We start from the raw sequence: 20,776 nt of genomic DNA on the forward strand, positions 1-20,776 counted from the left end.
TTTTGGACTATTGGGGACCATTTGGACACCAGCCAATCAAATAAAAAATATAGCTACCGAACAGCCAATCAGAAAATAGCATTGCTGTATCCGGGTAAGATTTAGATATTCCCACAACAACAACAACGTTTACATTCTGCCACCTACTGGTGGGTTAGTTTAATGTTTTATTTCCAACATTTCTTAATTGTATATTCAAAAATATTTAAAACAATCTCTCAACATTTTCAGTGTAAATGATCTAATTTAATTGGCAACAGCCCTACATAGTCTAGTAGCCAGCCCATAGAGCCCCATTGTGAACCCGGAAATGTTGAGTACACCAAAGTTTTATTGCAGAAATGTGAAGTATGGGTCCCCAGCATACAGAAACTGCTGGATGCTAATTTGCATATGTTGAGCAATTTGCATAATTAGCATTATTAGCATTATTAGCTTAATCGTCCATTTTGACCACATATTTTGCACTGTATGGCCAATTTTTACAATATGTGAGTGGTTTTAGATGTTTTAGAGGATGCTGATTTCATTTCTGGCACTTTCATTTTACAAAATGGTAATTCTATAGCAAATTTGGATAAATTTAGTATTTTTTGTATTAATTTCGGACAAAATTTTAGGTTATTTTCATGGTAAACACAATGATCTCACATTTCAGAATCACAAGAGCTCTTGCTCTTTGATGTGAACGTTGATAACCTACAATCGTTTACATTTCTTGAGGTCAGGTCATGTTTTTATGCAAATAAGCTGTTGCAGTGTTGTATTTGTAATAAGTATGTTGTAAAGCAAGGGAGCCTATAGTCTATAGTTTTAAAGTCGAAATTCACCTTGCAAATATTTTTTTTTTATAATCGCCTTAATATTCGTACAAAAGTCAGTCATGGGATTAAATGTTGACATTTTAAGGTTGACATTACTTATGTTTTCACATTAAGATAAAAGGTGGACAGAGTTATAATGACAGTATTGTTCAATACATTTTGCTTTTCTAGTCAGATCCATTTTGTGCATTCCATTAAAATTAGTTACCATTATTTAAAATTTTCGTATTCTTGTGGTTTGATAAGGAAAGGATTAAAAACAGTCAATATTCAGTGTTTTTGCTGCTTTCTGAAGTTGTTTTGGAGGATTATTTAACAGTTCGACTCTAGGGTAGAGTACTTTCAAAACAAAGAGAGATGGTTTGATCAGGTCGAAATGTCGGGAAAGAAGTGTCTGTTTGCACCATGTAGTGGCAAAAATGGCGACTTTAAAATATTCCAAAGGAATCGCTACTATGCTAATTAAGAGCTAGGAGCTCGGAGACACAACCATACATGACTTTGTCAAACATTATTGCTACGGATGGTGCTTCATCAGATTCTGTGCTATGTCACAAATCTTGCTAGATCTCATACTTCTCGCTCTAGAAATGTGAGCAAACACAAGTCAGACTCATGTCAGAGTCCGTCTGGAAAGCAAATAATTCGCTCTCAACTCTCTGCCTTTCAAAACAGTGCTTGTTCTGTGGCAGGATGATTGGGCAGAAGTTGTGAAGCTATGGGTTAATTGCATCATGGACCTACCTGCAGCTGATGCTCAGTATCACTCCAAGTGTTACAATGCTTTCAGGAAGGTAACCAATTGACAGCTGCCTAGCTTTGATCATAGACCACATGAGTGTAATCATCATCGAATTACATTATGTTTTTGTAACTAATTCTGGGAGTTTGTGTCAGAAGTAAATGCTAGCCAACCTGTGTGATTTTATGGTCATGCCGTTATTGTACTGAGAGTTGAAGGATGCCAGACGATTGTTGGCTTTAGGCAGTACATTGGTAAATCACTCAAATTAGTAGGATAAACTGGCCTCTCCAATGACGATGATGATGATGTCATCAAGGTTGTCAGAAAAGTGCGGGCAGAGGTCCAGAATATTCCATTGCCTCATGAATACGACCTTGGCAGCTTTAGGCATGAAAGTGTAATTCAAGATGAAAAAATGGAATGGCACTGTTCTCAGCATAAATGCAACTGCAGACAATCTGGGTGACCAATGTAGCCATCTGGCCATGCATGCTCTTTCGGGATGTGATACCACCTCATATCCTGTCAGGAAGGGGAAGGTGTCTGCACTCAAGGCCATGAGAGTCATACCTGTTAAGCTTCTCCACTGTATTGGAGAGGCAGAAGCCATAGATTTACAGACCACAAAGCAACAAGGGCTTTCTTTCTGGCTCTGTACAATCAGAGGAACACTTAGATGTTGTCAGCTGTGGTTGCAAAGCCGGGTTGAAACCTTGCACATCAGCAAAGTACAGCTGTGCAGCTGCAGGTCAGGCCTGTACCAGTTATTGTTCCTGCAAAGACAATGATGGTATATGCTGCAACATACTTGCACAACACCAAGAACACAAAGAGAGGGATGAAGGGCCTGGAGAAGATGATGTCAGAACAGATGAGGATGGTGAAGATGATGAGGCTGCCTTTTGTTAATTAATTGTGAGGCATAGCAGTTTGCCTGAAGGTGGTAGCCATTGTGTGCTTTGTGTGGTGCGGAGGTGAGGCCCTCTTGGTTAGCCTTGCATCTGGCGGGCTGACTCGTGTTGCCCAGACTCAGTTTTAACTCTGGCGGAGTTTTAACTGGGTCCTCGTTGGATCTTGTGACTTGCGGACTAACCTGGACAGCCCTTCTGCAATTCAGGCATGGCCCTTGCGACTTGCGGGCCTGTCTTGTATGGCATGCATATATTTTACATGTTTGGCATGGTGCGGAGGTGAGGCCCTCTTGGTTAGCCTTGCGTCTGGTGGGCTGACCCGGGTTGCCCAGACTCAGTTTTAACTCTTGCGTCTGGTGGAGTTTTAACTGGGTCCTCATTGGATCTTGCGACTTGCGGACCAACCTGGGCAGCCCTTCTGTTGCCCTAGCGACTTGCAGGGCCTGTGTTGTATGGCAGGTGTATAGTGTATATTTGTACATAGTTCGTTGATCACACATGGTGATGGGCTTAGGTGATGTCATCTCATTGGGTGTCTTAAAGAGCTACCCCATTAATATGTATTGTACAGTTGCAGGATCCAAGTTATGTCAAATACCCGCATTGCTTTTTCCTCCAGAAATGCATAACATTCAGCCTAACAAAGATTCATTGTTTATCCAAAAAGCAATTTTGAACCCTCAAAGGTGTCAGGAGGGGATTCAGCATCACTACACCCTGAAAACAATGCATCAACATTCACAAGAGCACTCGTGATTCTGAAATGTAAGATTATTTTGTTTACCATAAAAATAACCTAAAATTATGCCTGAAAGTAATCAAAATTTGCCTAAATAAATTGAAATATGTAATAAAATTAACTCTTTGAAATCTGAAAATGCCAGAAATGAAATCAGCATCCTCTAAAACATCTAAAACCACTCACATATTGTATAAATTGACCATACAGTGCAAAATATGTGGTCAAAATGGACGATTAAGCTAATAATGCTAATTATGCTAATTATGCAAATTGCTCAACATTTGCAAATTAGCATCCAGCCGTTTCTGTATACTGGGGACCCATGCTTCACATTTCTGCAATAAAACTTTGGTGTACTCAACATTTCCGGGTTCACCTAGTTGGCTACTAGACTATACAGTGTCTTATTCTAATTTAATTTGTAGATCAAATTTAAGAATATAAAATGAAAGCTGAAGCATAGCCTATATTTAATAAGATTATGGGTATATTGCATTACAGATACTGGCACATGTCTAATTTAAAACATTTACACCAATAAATTACTATATGGTGATATTAGTTATCAATACACTGTAAAAAATTGAATTTCTGTTAATTAAATTGCATCAATTCACAGAAATTCAATTTGGCCAACTGAAAAATTTAGATGTGATCAGTCACTAGAACATTTTCAATTGGAGACCTGAATTTTTTTTTACAGTGTAGTTATTGTAATTAGCTATTGAAAAGAGATTCATTTTTCAATAGATAGCTTCAATAGCCTTTTTCAAGATGATATTTTGAAAAATGTTGGTAATCAGACAGTTGGCAGCACCCATTGACTTTCATAGTCTATATTTTTTCCTACTGTGTCTGATTACCAACATTTTTCAAAATATCATCTTTTGTGTTAAACAGAAGAGAGAAACAACTTGAGGGTGAGGAAATTACAACACAATTTTAATTTTTGGGTGAACTATACCTTTAAGAATGATTATACTATATGAATATGGTACCTGGAGCACAAGTTTTATCAGCTGACATGTCTTTTGTCGCTTATAATAAATTGAAATGTTGGATGGGTGCGTATGAGGCTGGGAGGAAAAAAAAAAAAAAAAAAAATCACAGTATACTCACTACAAAAAACTAGACTACACCACTGAAAACAGCATATTAATAGCCTAATAGAGATTGACCAGGCTACTCCAAACTAGGGATGCACGATTTGGGGAAGATATCTAATTGCGATTATTCTGGTTAAAATGCTTTCTTTTGTTTGTTTGTTTTTTTCACAAATGAAAAGTGTATGCATTTAACATTTTATATATTAATGTTTATATATTAATGAGACTAATAATACATTATTATATTCGATAAATACAAATATTTAACAACATTAGAAATATTACAACCCCAAATAAGAAAAAGTTGGGAAAGTATGGAAAACGCAAAAAAAAAAGAAGTGATTTCTAAATTTACTTTGACTTGTATTTCATTGCAGACAATATGAACACAAAATATTTCATGTTTTGTCTGGTCAACTTCATGTCATTTGTAAATATGCATCCTTTCCTGTCATTCAGACCTGCAACACATTTAAAAAAAAGTTGGGACAGTAAAGCATTTACCACTTTGTAATGTTGCCATTCCTTTTCACAACACTTAAAAGACGTTTAGGGACTGAAGACACCAAGTGATGAAGTGTTTCAAGTGTAATTTTGTCCCATTCTTCCTGCAAACAAGTCTTAAGGTGGGCAACAGTACGGGGTCTTCGTTGTCGCATTTTGCGCTTCAAAATGCGCCAAACATTCTCTATTGGAGACATGTCGGGACTGCAGGCAGGCCAGTCAAGTACCCGTACCCTCTTCCTCCGCAGCCAGGACTTTGTAATGTGTGCAGAATGTGGTTTTGCATTGTCTTGTTGAAATATGCATGGACGTCCCTGGAAAAGATGTCTTCTTGAAGGCAGCATATTATGCTCCAAAATCTCTATGTACTTTTCAGCATTAATGGTGCCTTCACAGAAGTGCAAGTTACCTTTGCCAAGGGCACTGACACAACCCCATACCATGACAGACCCTGGCTTTTGGACTTGTTGCTGGTAACAGTCTGGATGATCCTTTTCTTCTTTGGTCCGGAGCACACGGCGTCCATTCCTCCCAAAAAATACCTCAAATACTGATTCATCTGACCACAGTACACGTTTCCACTAGGGATGGGCATTTCAAGCAAAAATGATATTCGAAGATCGCTGGGAATTATTCGATTTTTATTCGAAAATCGCAACTCCTCCCCCGCATGCACGCATGTATAGGCTACACACATAAACAGAGAGAGAGAGAGAGAGAGAGAGAGAGAGAGAGAGACCATTCACACTCTCAATCTGTATGATAACAAACTGTTTAATTCATTAGGGAATAGGCTATATCAACTCAAGCTATATTATTGTAACATGCTGAAACATATGACTGTAATGTGACATCGCCCCAAGTTACCTGATAAATGCCACAAGTCTACAGCGTGCGCGTGAGACGTTATTCTTCTGTTGTCTCAGGGCGTTTTTACTCTGGCATTTTAGTTCGGAATGGGGCACGGTTAGCATGAAAAATTGCTAATGTGAAAGCTTACCTACAGAGCTTGGTGTGCACTGAGGTACCGAACCCGAGAACACACAACCGGAGTTCGGTTGCTCTCGGAGCTGAGCCGTGATTCACGTGAATGTGCAAACAGCACTCGGGTGCGCACTTGTTGTGGAAGAAAGTAACCAGCGCATGCGTTTTAGCCGATTACAATGTCATTAGTTCAATAACATACACGTAAGAGATGATAGTGTTGATTATTTAGCTGAGATACGATCGTGAGAGCGAGCCTGCAGTGTATTCGCGCATAGAGTGCAATCAGGGCAGCAAATTAATGGCAATTCACCGTCTCCTCAAAAGAGTCTGTTTGCAAGCAGCAAAGCCGCCTTCAAGCGACACACATTCGGTAAACCCAAGTGTCGTTTACTCAGCTGCACATAATAGCACCAACGCATGAACAATAGCATGAACGCAAACGCACCAGGGTTCAAGTTGAGTGTGAAACCAGACCAACACTGCGGAGGCGGAGGGAACAATCAGACTCGGACCGCAGCAAACGTGTCCAGTATAAAACACCCTGAGAGCTGACTGGCAGCTTTTAGGAGCGTTATTGGCAGCGCCTCTGGTTACATGAACGTGTCAGCACCACATCAGCACCGACAACATGGGGATTTTTTTTGGACGATAATCGCACATACTATTCGATATTCTATAATTAAATAACTAATCGAATATTCGAAAATCGCGACCCATCCCTAGTTTCCACTGTGTGATGGTCCATCCCTGATGCCTCCGAGCCCAGAGAAGTCGACGGCGCTTCTGGATACTGTTAACATAGGGCTTCCTTTTGGCACAGTACAGTTTTAACTGGCATTTGTGGATGTAACTACGTATTGTGGTACTTGACAAAGGTTTGCCAAAGTAGTCCTGAGCCCATGTGGTGATATCGTTTATAGATGAATGACGATTCTTGATGCAGTGCCGCCTGAGGGATCGGAGATCACGGTTGTTCAGCTTAGGCTTGCGCCCGTATCCTTTACGCACTGAAATTCCTCCAGATTCCTTGAATCTTTTAATTATGTTATGCACTGTTGAATGTGAAATATCCAAATCTCTTCCCATCTTTCTTTGAGGAACATTGTTTTTAAACATTTCAATAATTTTCTCACGTATTTGTTGGCAAACTGGCGATCCTCTGCCCATCTTTGCTCCTAAAGGATTAGACCTTTCTTGGATGCTGCTTTTGTACCAAATCATAATTACAATCACCTGTTGACATCACCTGTTTCAAATCACATCATTATTTAACCATTTTACCTCATTACTAGCCCTAAATTGCTCCTGTCCCAACTTTTTTTGAAATGTGTTGCAGGTCTGAATGACAGGAAAGGATGCATATTTACAAATGACATGAAGTTGACCAGACAAAACATGAAATATTTTGTGTTCATATTGTCTGCAATGAAATACAAGTCAAAGTAAATTTAGAAATCACTTCTTTTTTTATTTTTTTGCGTTTTCCATACTGTCCCAACTTTTTCTGATTTGGGGTTGTACAATAACATTTTAATTATTTAAAAATTAAAAATAGAGTATTTAAGAATAAATATAACAATATAATAATAATACTACTAATAATAACATTTATATTTTACAGAAAACTTATTTTACAAAAAAAACTGCCTGTTAATATGCAGACTTAGCCTATGACTAAAAATCATTAGTGCTTTTTATCTGTGATATCAATTTCTTAAAGTCTATGTATTTAATATGAGCCTCTTATGCATCTACTGTGGGGGAAAACTGTACAATGGAGAAAAACATATGGATTGTCATATAAATTTATTTAGAGATAAGTATTATTTTTCTTATTTGTTACCCAAACGTTTCATTCATACTGGAAGCCAGAGGGCGCCCTCGAGCAAAAACTCCACATTTGCCTCAGAGAAGTAATCGTTAGCCCTAATGTGAAGCTAGCGATGTAGGATAAACAGAAGATAGAAACGCTTTGACTGACGAAACGAAGACAATAAACACGACTGCATCAAGATGGTGTATTTGAGTTCTTCAAGCCTTCACTATTTTCATAAAAATAAGGTATGGAGTGCTGATTGAGTGCAGACTTTATCACTCTATAGAATAATATAAAACAATGCATGTGTGCCTCATTCTGTCCAACAAAATACAACGCTATTAAACGTAGACGTATTTTGCGGGCAGGTAATTGCATTTATCACGTACGTGTACCAACACCAATATCCCCCAGAAAGAACTACAACACACCGAACGAACGCTCTGAGGGCGGTGTAGCAAAGACTCTAGAGCTCCGCTTTGTAGTCTACGATTCAATACTTTTTTGCTACTGTGTGACGTTAATAACTTTCTGCGGACAGCGTTTCTGGAAATGAACGAGGATAAAACCTTTTTTTAAAGACCTAACTAAATAAAATTTAAGACCTCGGATGAAAATCTGGCCGTTTTTAAGAGGTTTTAAGGCCTTAAATTAAAAAAATTTAATTTTAGACATTTTAAGACTTTTTAAGACCCTGCGGGAACTAGGGATGCACCGAAATGAAAATTCTTGGCCGAAACCGAAAACCGAAAAAGAGGAAACCAAGGCCGAAAACCGAAACACAGAAACACCGAAAGAAATTATGCCAATTATTAGTACCATTGCATTTATGGCTATGACTGTGTACTAACTTTACTAAAATCAAGGCATTGCAATTGCATAAATTAATATTAAAGTTTCAAAGAATAAATCAATTACAAGTTATGCCAATATTTATTTAGCACATTGCAACAATGCACAGTATAAAATAAAATTCAAACTAAAATGTTTAACTTGACCCCACTCATTTGTACATAAAATAATAATGTACAGGCCTACAGAAAGGTTATAAAATTAAATGTTCTCTCTTAAAAACAATGTGCATTTAGGTCTAGTGCATTAAAAAAAATTCTCTGTAGGACTACTGCAAGAAAGTGCATTCAGAACAAGTGCAACTGCTTAAAGATACAACTATTTTCTCTGTAGGTCTTCAACATAATAGTGTATCAAAGCAAAGACTGCCATAGCCCATATGTTAACTGTAGAATAGGGGTGTAGCGGTGCACAAAACTGACGGTTCGGTACAGCAGTTTTACAAAATGGCTTTTTATTTATTTTTATTGGTTTACTGAAAAAAAAAGTATCTGTCCTTAAATGAATTAAATTATAACTAAAAGTTTATTGAATATATTGCTCTAAACTATATAGGGAGCCCTTATTTGCACATTAATATTAAAGGTTAAAAACAGAGCCCAAACTATTAGCCTAAATTCAGTTGCTATGTATTTTTAGGTCTAATAATCAACACTCAAATAACATAGTACACAAACATGTACACTTCACATAAGGCAGTTTTTGCAATAACTTCTAGATCTAATTATTAAATAGTTTTTTATCCAATTCGTTGTTGAAATATAATCATTTATACTCAGTGTCTGTCATTTTATTTAAACATACATGAAATAATCAAGATTTCATTAACAGGTTAAGTAGAATATAACGGCTAATATAGGTCATATATTTAGTGAAAGAGTTGATTTTTCTAGTGAACTAACAGCTGTGGACACTGAGGTGCCTGAGGTAAATGATGCTACAAGACTGTTTAGTTTACAGCAGTTATATTGAGGTCTTTCTGCCGTTGAAACACTGATTGAGCGATTACACCACATATGATACGTGACAGTAAGTTGTAATGTATCCTCAACACACCTTAGATGTTCATTCATGTTTATTCTTAAGGAAGAGATGATCAGTCGCGCTCACAGATGATCGCGTTCACGCGCGCGCTGCCGCCAGATTGAAGTGTGTTCCGCGCTTAAAACATGCCCACTGTTAAAGATTGCGTTCGGTTTCACAGTGAAGTCTGGTCCTCTTCTCATCGAGAACATGAGCTCTCGCTGTCAGTACTTGTGCATGGAGCAGACGTTGGTGTTTCTCAGATATACTGAAATACGTCCTCACCGCAGACATGTTGCTTCAGACAAGCACGTGCAGGTCGCGGTTTCTGTTTGCGTCATCACAACATTTCGGCCGTGTTGTTTCGGTGATAAAAGTCTTTCGGCCGAAAACCGAAAATGCACTTTTGGGCCATTTTCGGCTGAAAATTTTCGGTGGCCGAATATTCGGTGCATCCCTAGCGGGAACCCTGGTCCTGACCTCATCCCGATAGAACACCTTTGGGATGAATTAGAGCAGAGACTGCAAGCCAGGCCTTCTCGTCCAACATCAGAAGAATGGTCAAAAATTCCCATAAACACCTTAACACCATAAACAAGCCTTCCCAGAAGAGTTGAAGCTGTTATAGCTGCAATGGGTGGGCCAACACCATATTAAACCCTACGGATTAAGAATGGGATTTAATTAAAGTTAATGAGCATGTAAAGCAGGGCTCTACATAGCGACCATTTTGGGCGCATTTGCGCCTGAAAATTAATGCGTGCGACTGCGAAAATATATTTAGGCGCACTGGTGCGAGTGACCCGATCGATTCTCTTGAATAGATGTATAATACAATCGGAATAAAAACAAACACTGACTGATTGAGCAACTGTTATGTTTCGTGCTGCAATCAACTGCTTTTCATGCCTTCTGTCAGCAGAGCATGTGCAAAAAACGTGTGCGAAGGAATAACACTTCACCGATTGAAACCACGGTCTATGGGTGAAACGGGTGTGACGCGGCCAAGCACTTACCAGACGCCTCGCGGCTCGCGCTGATGTTTCGTTGCAGCCAAAATTAACTAGAAATACCACATTTGGATTATCATAAACAAGGTCGGAAATTAACAGGGGCTTGGGGCAAAAATGCCACCAAAAATGAATTAAGAGAAAATTATTTAAAAACGCTCCTGTATGAGTTCTTGATTTAATCTTTATCAGCTGCAGTCCATAACATTTATTGTGTTTAAAAATGACTAGATGCACATGAGTGAGTACATCATGAATCAATTTTCCAAACCGTGTTTTTATCTTACCCTGAATCACTACGGTACACATACAATAAGTGTTTATATTCTGACTATTCAATTCCAGTTTGGTTTGCAGCGCTGCGGAGGAGCACAGTCCCTGTGTGACTCGCCATAGACATAAACAGAGAGAAGTAGCTCCGGCTGCAGTGTTCTTCCGCGAGACGCCGGAGCGCCTTAAGTCACGGACAGCTATTGCGCCGAATATTGGAATGATTGCAAATGTGATACTGATCTTGTAAAAAAGTCCAATAGACAAGTTGATATTAAGTAACAACGTTTTAGCCACAATACTGTTTATTTCGTGAAAATCAAAACTACATCAGAACTGTTGCGCATCTCCAAGCGATTCGATCGAATGAACCTGCGTTTGAACGATTTAATGAAAGACTCGCACATAGACTTGACGCCACCTACTGGCTGTTTTATTTTCATATTTATACTTTGCATGGACTTTTTATTCAAAATATAAATCTTTTAACTAAGTTTAAGTTTAACTTGTACATAGCCTATTTATAAATTCAAAAACTTATATTTAAAACATTCATACAACATTATTTACCCATGAGCTGCATTAAATCTATGTAAATGTGTCTAAACAGCACTTCAGATAGAGCTGCTGTGCCACTTCTACAGTGTAAAGATTGATCTTTTGATGCTGATTTAATTAGATTGGTTACAGTCTGATTGTGTCTTATTGCTCTAACTGAATTTATTGTTTAAATTAACATTTTAAAAACAGCTTTTCTATTTTAATTTACGAAATTGACAAAAGATGATGCATACATTTAATAAGATTAGAAAACATTGCTCTTATAATGGTAAAAATGCCCCTGGACATTAATTTAAAGGGACAAAGATCATCCTGTAATGGGAAAGTTATAATTGGAATGCGTGTTATTGATCAGAAAGAGCTCCTAAATTTTTGACTGTGCTCCTAATTTTTTTTAATTAGGAGCACAAGTGCTCCTCAAGAAAAATGTTAGCGTAGAGCCCTGTAAAGGCAGGCGTCCCAAAACTTTTGGCAATATAGTGTAGTTATCATTATAGTTATCTTTAACGCTCTTGGTGTGAATGGGCTTTTATTGGTCTTTTTGGGCGTTTTCACACTGGTAGTTTGGCTCGGAACAGGTAACGGTTCACATGAAAAACTGGTAATGTTAAAAGCTCAGGATCGCACCGGGGTAGCAAACCCGAGACTACCTAAAAGAGGTGGTCTGAGTTCGGTTTCATTCGAACTGTGCTGCAAGTCACATGAATGTGAAAGCAACATGGACTCTGGTGCGCGCTTGTTCAGGAAGTAACCTGCGCATGTGTTTTAGCCGATTAAAATGTATTTAGTTAAATTAAAAACATGTAAGGGATTATAGTGTTGATGATTTATTCGGACATAGCGAGTGCAATCAGGGCAGCAAATTAATGGCAATCCACAGTCTCCTCAAAAGAGTCTGTTTGCAAGCAGCAAAAAGCTGCCTTCATGCGACACACATACAGTAAACCCATACCCAAACCCAATTTCTGCTCAGAAAGTTGGTTGTTTACAGAGGTTGTTTACCTTATCTGCACTGTCCTGGTTTCTTCTATGTCTGCTGATGCGTCTCGGTACAGTCACTTCATATGAAGATAACTGAGAGGTCTGCTGGGTTATTGAGCCTATGAACATAAAACAGTCATGTCACAACACTGTCTACCCATAAGACCAATACACACACAATGAATTATACAAGATATGCAGGACAACTTGCATTGTATAAGCAACTGTCATTCATTTGTCCAACTATTTCCCTCCATTATTCCTCTCACTGCAACAAAACATGTTTATATGAAACTACTATTGTGATCATGGGTGATTAGAATGAGTGCAATTGACTGGTTGGCAATCAAGAGCTAAGTGTTTTTTTTAAGTAGGTGGAAAAAGAGCTGCACTGGCACGGGTAACATGAAGAGAGAAAAACCTCAGGAAGGAGAGGCATCCCACCCGCAACAAGTGTGATGAGACTTCCTGTGCTGTTTTCCCGAAAAGGGAAGATAAGACAGAACAAATCATAATGCTTACGTCCCTTTACCGAACATTCACAAATTCTCAAAGAACTCCTTCAGGCTTTCATATTATTCTCAGCTCAAAACATGCCCTCAATTTCTCTAATAGCCTGTGTGTTAGCACTCATGTAGGAGTCTCTCTATTTCTATACCTAAAATTTCGGGATTTACATTTATATCTTGTTTAAATATTCAGAGTTATAACTATATATTCAAGATTTACATTAATATATTCAGGATTTACATTTATATATTCAGAGTTATAACTATATATTCAAGATTTAAATTTATATAATAGTTATAACTATATATTCGGGATTTACATTTATATATTCAGAGAGTTATAACTGTGTATTCAGATTTACATTCAGTGTTATAACTATATATTCAGATTTACATTTATATATTCAGAGTTTTAACAATATATTCAGATTTACATTTATATATTCAGGATTTACAACTATATATTCAGAGTTTTAACTATATATTCAGATTTACATTTATATATTCAGAGTTTTAACTATATATTCGGATTTACATTTAATTATTTCCTGTTTGGCCCCCCATAATATATATATATATATATATATATATATATATATATATATTAGGGGTGTAACGATACAGTAATGCCACGGTTTGGTTCACATCACGGTTTTGAAGCCATGGTTTGGTTCGGTTTGCTGTGGATCAGGGTTTATGGCAGGGTAACAATAATTTAACTTAACTTTATCTTTATTAACTTTATACATTGGCTTCACAGTTTCTTTAGAGCAGTTAGCAAACCTAAGTAAACTAAAATTAAATAAATGCCTCCACTGTAAACTAGTCTAGACTAGTTAAAAAAAAAAAACAAGCAAATTTATTCCACAAAAATTAATGACCACACACAAGTAATGTCCCATTTTAGTCTACTTAAACAGATAAATTGTATGAATATGACTAATACTGATGATGTATAAATAGGCCTATAAGTTAAAGCTATTAAATAGCAGTTTTTGTAACACAATAAAGAAGCCACCACACTAATTTAAATTTACAAAATAATCTATAATTTATTTACAAAATAACAAAGTGAAAATAAAGTGGCATTTTGGGGTTATGGAAACAACATTTACCATGGCAAATACACAATAGCCTAACAACATGAACTGTTAATGAATCATATGACCAGTGTTGGGGAAAGTTACATTTAAAGTAATGCATTACAATATTGCGTTACTCCCTTAAAAAGTAACTAATTGAGTTACTTAGTTCCTTTTTAAGAAAAGTAATGCGATACGTTACTTTTGCGTTACCTTTTCTCACCTGGGCTGGGCTTGTTTTTGTTTAATATAACAAAAAAAGTTATATTTTTGTGCAACGGTAAATACCTCTTCATACCAAAATTTAAATAATAATTCCCAGGCTGAGGTAAAAATGCAGATTCACGCATGAACAGTAGAGGGCGCAGCTCCATTCTGGATAATGGGAGAATAGGATGCAGGAGAAAAAAGTTTTACCAAAAAAAACAAAAATCTAGTAATTTTCATCATCAAAGGTCAGCAGCAAGACATTGGTAAATTAAAAATAAAGGTAGATTATGCATAAAAATAGTTGTTTAATTTAACATTTAATTATTGGAGGTTTGCATAGTACTCTGATTTTGCATTTGACTGATTTTATTCATTTTGAGGAGTACAGAATCTTTATTGTGCAAGTGAGATAAATAAATGCTCACATTTAGTCTAGAACTACAATAACCATCATGTTCACACACAACGCCTCTGCACTTATTTTTCTCAACATGGGGGCAGGAGAGCGTAACTCAGATATTTTGTTGTAAATTTGAAAAGTAATGCGTTACTTTACTAGTTACTTGGAAAAAGTAATATTATTACGTAACTCAAGTTACTTGTAATGCGTTACCCCCAACACTGCATATGACTGCTCCTGATTGGCACAGAATGCATGCAAATCCTTATCAGCGAACACACGGCGTACCTGTTACGTGATTTTTTGGAACTTTAATTTTATTTCATGACTTATGTTGCATGATCGTAGTTTCTCTTGCGCTTAATATATGAAGTGCGCGCTCCAGCGTTTGCGCGTGCAGTTGAAGTGTGTGCACTACGAGCACAGTAACGGCTGACAGGACATGAAAGTTCGGTTTTCTAAGGTGAAAGAGACATATATAGCCTTACAAAATATCATCTGACTGCAGATACTGAATCGGGACAGCGCTCTTTTTCTCAGGGACTCCGCGATCTTCTTGTGGTGCCCTCAGTACTTGGTGCCCTACTACGCGCAGCGTGGGATGCGCGTGGTGGGAGCGGCAGCACTGCGCTTGAGCAGTGTCACCCAAGTCACGTGACATTAACTTAGTTAGTGTATATTTAGTAAATAATATTATTATTATAATATTAAGTGGGAAAAAAAAAATACAGCTCATGTTAGATGTTAAAAGTATATTAAATCCTATTTAATCAAATATCAAGGAAGAAAAAAAATTATGTGGCATAAGGTGAAGTGAGAGCTGGCCTGGGGCAGCATGGGGCAGCAAGGGGCGGGGCACGTTCGGTTCGACATGAGAGGATCGCGGTTCGAACCGTGGGTGGTGTATAGCGTTTTTTCGGTTCGGTTTTAATATCGTTACACCCCTAATTATATATATATATATATATATATATATATATTAATTTATATTAAATATATGTACTAAGTGTAAATCAAGACTTACTTTCAAGTAATGAGACATGTTTTTTGACAGTTTATATAGTTCATTCAACCAAGACAACATCCTTGTCCTAATTCAAATTATGGAAAAGTGTTGGAAAGGATGTTAATCTACTGGATTGCATAATTTGGCTGTAAGTGTCAGAAATGACTTGCATACTGTACATTTCATACTAATCTTAAAGTAAAAGCCCTTTAGACTCCAGGGCGAGGAGACGCCTATAAATTCGGAATTAGCCCAAATATGCTATTATTGAACTGCTTAAGCTTCTTAAATCTACACACGGCCAGAAGAGCCAGAGAGGCAGGTATATGTAGACCAGACATGGTATTCTTTTCTTTTCTTTCCTAAATAAAATATCTCTAGAGAATAGACAATGTACAACATCACTGAAAGCCTGAAAAGCCTGAAACCTGAAAGGCTCAAACAAACACTGATTTGTCCTTCAAATGGCAACGATGTATCAAAAAGTGAAACTACAGAAAAACACCAATATTGTAATGTTATGCACAAGTCTTTTGGATAGCTAGTATCAGTGATTTCACTACAAGTAACACAAATATAAGAGTAAACAAATAAAGAACAGTGTCTATGATCCAGGAAGCATTTATTTATTCTTACTAACTAGCAGCACCTATATGTATGTTACTATGTTACATATTTTTTTTAATTACAAGTAAGAAATCCAACTAGTACAGTTTTGAATATCACAAGTAACAAGTATTCTTTTGATACTAATGTAATGCATTTCAGTGACTAGTATATATTAAATTAGTCACAAAAACATATTCATTACATACTTGTATTAATAGGTTTGATATACTATTGTATTGTTTCTGGTAACAAATTATTGTCATCAACTTCTGTGGATCTGTGATTTACATAATTAGCTTTTCACTTGCGACCAATTGTTGCTAATATTGCTATTAAATGTTGCCAGTTTTGCCAGTAACTAACTAGGCTATTCATTATACACTAGTACGTTTTGCTCTGTGTCTAGGAAAACTTTCCAGTGCAAGTTAAATTAATTAGATGTTATGTAGCCTATAATTCAATCGTAAAGCATAAAGTGTTGTACATTTTATTGGTGCAGAGATTATATGCATTTTGTAAAACGTTTGAAAAAGAAGCACCACAATGACAGTGATTAAGTTTGTCTCAAATTGAGATTGATTTTTGGTCATACCACCCAGCAATATACTTGCATATTGATAGAGGATCCCTGACACCTGCAAATTATATACAATATAACCATCAATGTTTTTTTATTTCAGCAAATCAGTTGTGAAAAGTCAAATTCCGTGTCCAGAGATTGTGTCGTCGGGGGCTGTCGCCCGATCCACTATGCACCGTCCCCTTACGCTCCCTCCTGCAGGTGGTGAGCCCACAGGAGGGCGACCCCACGTCACTCCTTTGGGCTGAGCCCGGCCGGACCCCATGGGGAGAGGCCCGGCCACCAGGCGCTCGCATACGAGCCCCAACCCCGGGCCTTGCTCCAGGGTGGGGCCCCGGCTGCGCCATGCCTCCCCGGGAAAGTCTATGCCAGGGTACTGGAGAGGAGAATTCGGCCGATAGTGGAACCTCGGATTCAGGAGGAACAGTGTGGTTTTCGTCCCGGTCGTGGAACACTGGACCAGCTCTATACCCTTTCCAGGGTGCTGGAGGGTTCATGGGAGTTTGCCCAACCAGTCCACATGTGTTTTGTGGATTTGGAGAAGGCATTCGACTGTGTTCCTCGTGGCATCCTGTGGAGGGTGCTCTGGGAGTAAGGGGTCGGTGGCCCCCTGATTAGGGCTGTTCGGTCCCTGTAAGACCGGAGCAAGAGCTTGGTTTGCATTGCCGGCAGTAAGTCAGACCTGTTCCCGGTGCATGTTGGACTCCGGCAGGGCTGCCCTTTGTCACCGGTTCTGTTCATAATTTTTATGGACAGAATTTCTAGGCGTAGCCAAGGGCCGGAGAGTGTCCGGTTTGGGGACCATACGAATTCGTTGCTGCTTTTTGCAGATGATGTTGTCATGTTGGCCTCCTCAGACCAGGACCTTCAGCGGCCGTGCACTGGGACGGTTTGCAGCCGAGTGTGAAGTGGCTGGGATGAGAATCAGCACCTCTAAGTCCGAGGCCATGGTTCTCAGTCGGAAAAGGGTGGATTGCCCACTTCAGGTTGGTGGAGAGTTCCTGCCTCAAGTGGAGGAGGAGTTCAGGTATCTTGGGGTTCACGAGTGAGGGGAGGATGGAACGGGAGATTGACAGACGGATCGGTGCAGCTTCTGCAGTAATGCAGTCGATGTACCGGTCTGTCGTGGTAAAGAAGGAGCTGAGCTGTAAGGCAAAGCTCTCAATTTACTGGTCAATCTACGTTCCTACTCTCACCTATGGTCATGAGCTGTGGGTCATGACCGAAAGGACAAGATCCCGGATACAGGCGGCCGAAATGAGCTTTCTCCATAGGGTGGCTGGGCGCTCCCTTAGAGATAGGGTGAGAAGCTCGGCCACTCGGGAGGAGCTCAGAGTAGAGCCGTTGCTCCTCCACATCGAGAGGAGCCAGCTGAGGTGGCTCGGGCATCTATTTCGGATGCCTCCTGGACGCCTTCCCAGGGAGGTGTTCCAGCCACGTCCCACCGGAAGGAGGCCCCGGGGAAGACCTAGGACACGCTGGAGGGACTCGGTCTCCCAGCTGGCCTGGGAACGCCTCGGGGTTCCCCCGGAAGAGCTGGAGGAAGTGGCTAGGGAGAGGGAATTCTGGGCGTCTCTGCTTAGGGTGTACTCACACTAGGCACGATTGCCTTGTACCGTGCCCGAGCGCGATTGTCCCCCCTCCCCACTCCCCCGCTGGCCTGCACTCACATTGCACTTAACGTACCGGGCCGGAGCACGCTTAAGTCATTCACGATGCAACTTTTTGTTTTGAAGAAGACAGGAAGAAAAGCGCTTTCGCTAATAGACTGCCTAATACATTTATAATTTATGCTGCGCAGCGATTTTCACTTGATTGCACTGCACATATCAGAAGATTATTACGGAGGCAGCTGACTTTGACGGAGGAATTTGCAGCTTTACCCGCAAACTTCAATTCATGTTCATCAATAAGGTGAGAACCAGAACCATTATAAACCTAAATATAATTGAATTAATTGAAAAGTGTATCCAAGTAGTAATAGTTTGGTGTTTGCTGTTGTAATGTTGATAGTAGCGAGCAGCTGTTCCGTGCTCCAGCACGGTTAGCGCTCACACTGCATGCGAACCGCGCCCGAGTCCAACTGAACCGTGCTCTGGCCCACCTCTTCCAAGCGGGCCAGGGCCGGCTAATCGAGCCGCGCCCGAGCACGGTTCGGATCACTCACACTAGTCAAACGAACCGCGCTTTGGTGGTCAAACGCACTCGGGCACGGTTCAAACTGGCTAGTGTGAGTACACCCTTAGACTGTTGCCCCTGTGACCCGGCCCCGGATAAGCGGAAGATGATGGATGGATGGAGTTGTGAAAAGTCAACTTTGAATATTTCATTTAAAATATTTAAACATTTTAGCTAATCTTGTTGTGTTTTATTAGTAGTAGTAGTGGAAGTAGTATTTTATTAGTATTATTGTTGGTCTTTTTTTTTTTTTACATAAACATTAAATAAAAAATGTCTCAAGCACCATAATTCCGTAACTTTTGAAGTGTTTCATGACAAATAATAAGTGTTTAATTTGACAATTATGCATTCCAATATTTTCATTCATAAATGGTTATTTTGGTTCTAATTATTAAAGTTCATATTAAACGTTTAGCTTAGTTGTTATGGTTTCAAATTATTTATGAATGTATACAAATTAAAAATATATATATAGGATATATAGAATAAAGCATTTACTAGCCAATGATGATTCTTTTTCCAGCATGTCTGTAGAGGGTTGTAAAATTAAAAATGATACTACCAAAATTGGAACACACACTAGTGAAGGTACTAGCGTCCATTGGTACTAGAAAAATTGCAACATATACGAGTCTGGTATGCATATGAATAGTTGACAGTGAAACTAAAATAGGTAACGTTAGGAAGACATACTAGTTGGAAGTGGCAACAGATTCTAATAGAGCTCCATAGCTTTCCAGTAACAAACTTTTCCGTTTGTTACCAGGTAACAATAGTAGCAAATATGAATACTAGATACATAGGCTACTAGTGACTATGCTAGTAATTAGAATAATTTCTAATATTTAATAAATAGTTTCTCTAGTGGGTAGTTTCTATATATTATTCTATAGTTTCTAGTGGAACTGAAAAATAATAATAAATAATACACTTTAAGGAATACATGTTAAAACAGCTTTTCTTAGTGGTGCCTATCCAATACATTCAAACAGTAAACACTGGTGTTTTGGACATTATGACTTGCAATGGTGTCGGTTGCTCCGGACTGTCGCTGTTCTCTCACCTCCACTGCAGTCGATGAGCGCGTGAAGCATTAGCCACATAAAGGCGCTTTGAACGAAACGAGAACAAACTGCATTAACCATGTCTGTAAAGTATCCGTACTCAAATGCCGTTCCGAAGTAACCTCAAATGTAGCCCTCTTTTCCTTATCCAGGCGTTGTCCTCCAAGCAATGGCAATAAGCCCTCTCCACATAACGTTCCCGTGGAGAAATAATAAATACCGCACAGTTTCAGCTACCTGGTCATTTTGAAACACTTTATCCTTCTGTAATAAGTTTGTTAAACAGTTCTTCACAGCTCGCTGGTCAGGCTGTGTTTGTATTTCAGAAAATGGTACCGTTTCAGTTCTCTGTTTAAAATGGATTAGGCAATTCGCTCAGACTTGCATCTCCAATGAGCCCCGTCTGTAGAGGGCGAAACTGAGCATGCGTCACGAAACCCTTTTTAACCCTTTACTTTGGCCTGCTATGTCAATGCAAACCACTAGAACACTAATTTGTACGCGCATTTAACTTAACGTTACTTTCACCCGCCCGCAAAAATAGCCACTCTTAACGACTATTAAAAAATAATACACTCTGTACTCTGTACTGTAACTCTTTGTATGTTATTGTTGCTAGATGAGTTAGGGATAGTCTTAAAACTATACATACATTTAACTATTTTTCTAACGAAAATAACTGCGACGTATTTCTATTTTAAAAACAACCATTGTTTAATTATAATTGAGTAAGGTCGGTATATTCATTCTCACCAAGGAAACAGAAATTACTAAAATATTAAGGGAACAAAAAGAACATACAA

The 20,776-nt window shown here is 38.7% G+C and overlaps 1 protein-coding gene across 5 annotated transcripts in view; it reads right to left on the reverse strand.

Moving 5' to 3' along the window:
* The window catches only part of adam9a (ADAM metallopeptidase domain 9a), a 127,393-nt gene extending 106,788 nt beyond the window's left edge, over positions 1–20,605 (reverse strand). For all 5 annotated transcript variants that reach the window (XM_079827908.1, XM_079827910.1, XM_079827907.1 and 2 more), the window contains exons 1-2: positions 19,973–20,605; positions 12,354–12,451 (exon numbers count right to left, since the gene is read on the reverse strand). In XM_079827908.1, the coding sequence (XP_079684034.1) occupies positions 12,354–12,451; positions 19,973–20,054 (180 nt within the window). In that variant the 5' untranslated portion in view covers positions 20,055–20,605. The remainder of the gene's footprint in view (positions 1–12,353; positions 12,452–19,972) is intronic.
* Between the last annotated feature and the right edge of the window lie 171 nt (positions 20,606–20,776).

This window comes from Gobio gobio (assembly GCF_949357685.1).
Source record: "Gobio gobio genome assembly, chromosome: 10".
Lineage (NCBI taxonomy): Eukaryota > Metazoa > Chordata > Actinopteri > Cypriniformes > Gobionidae > Gobio > Gobio gobio.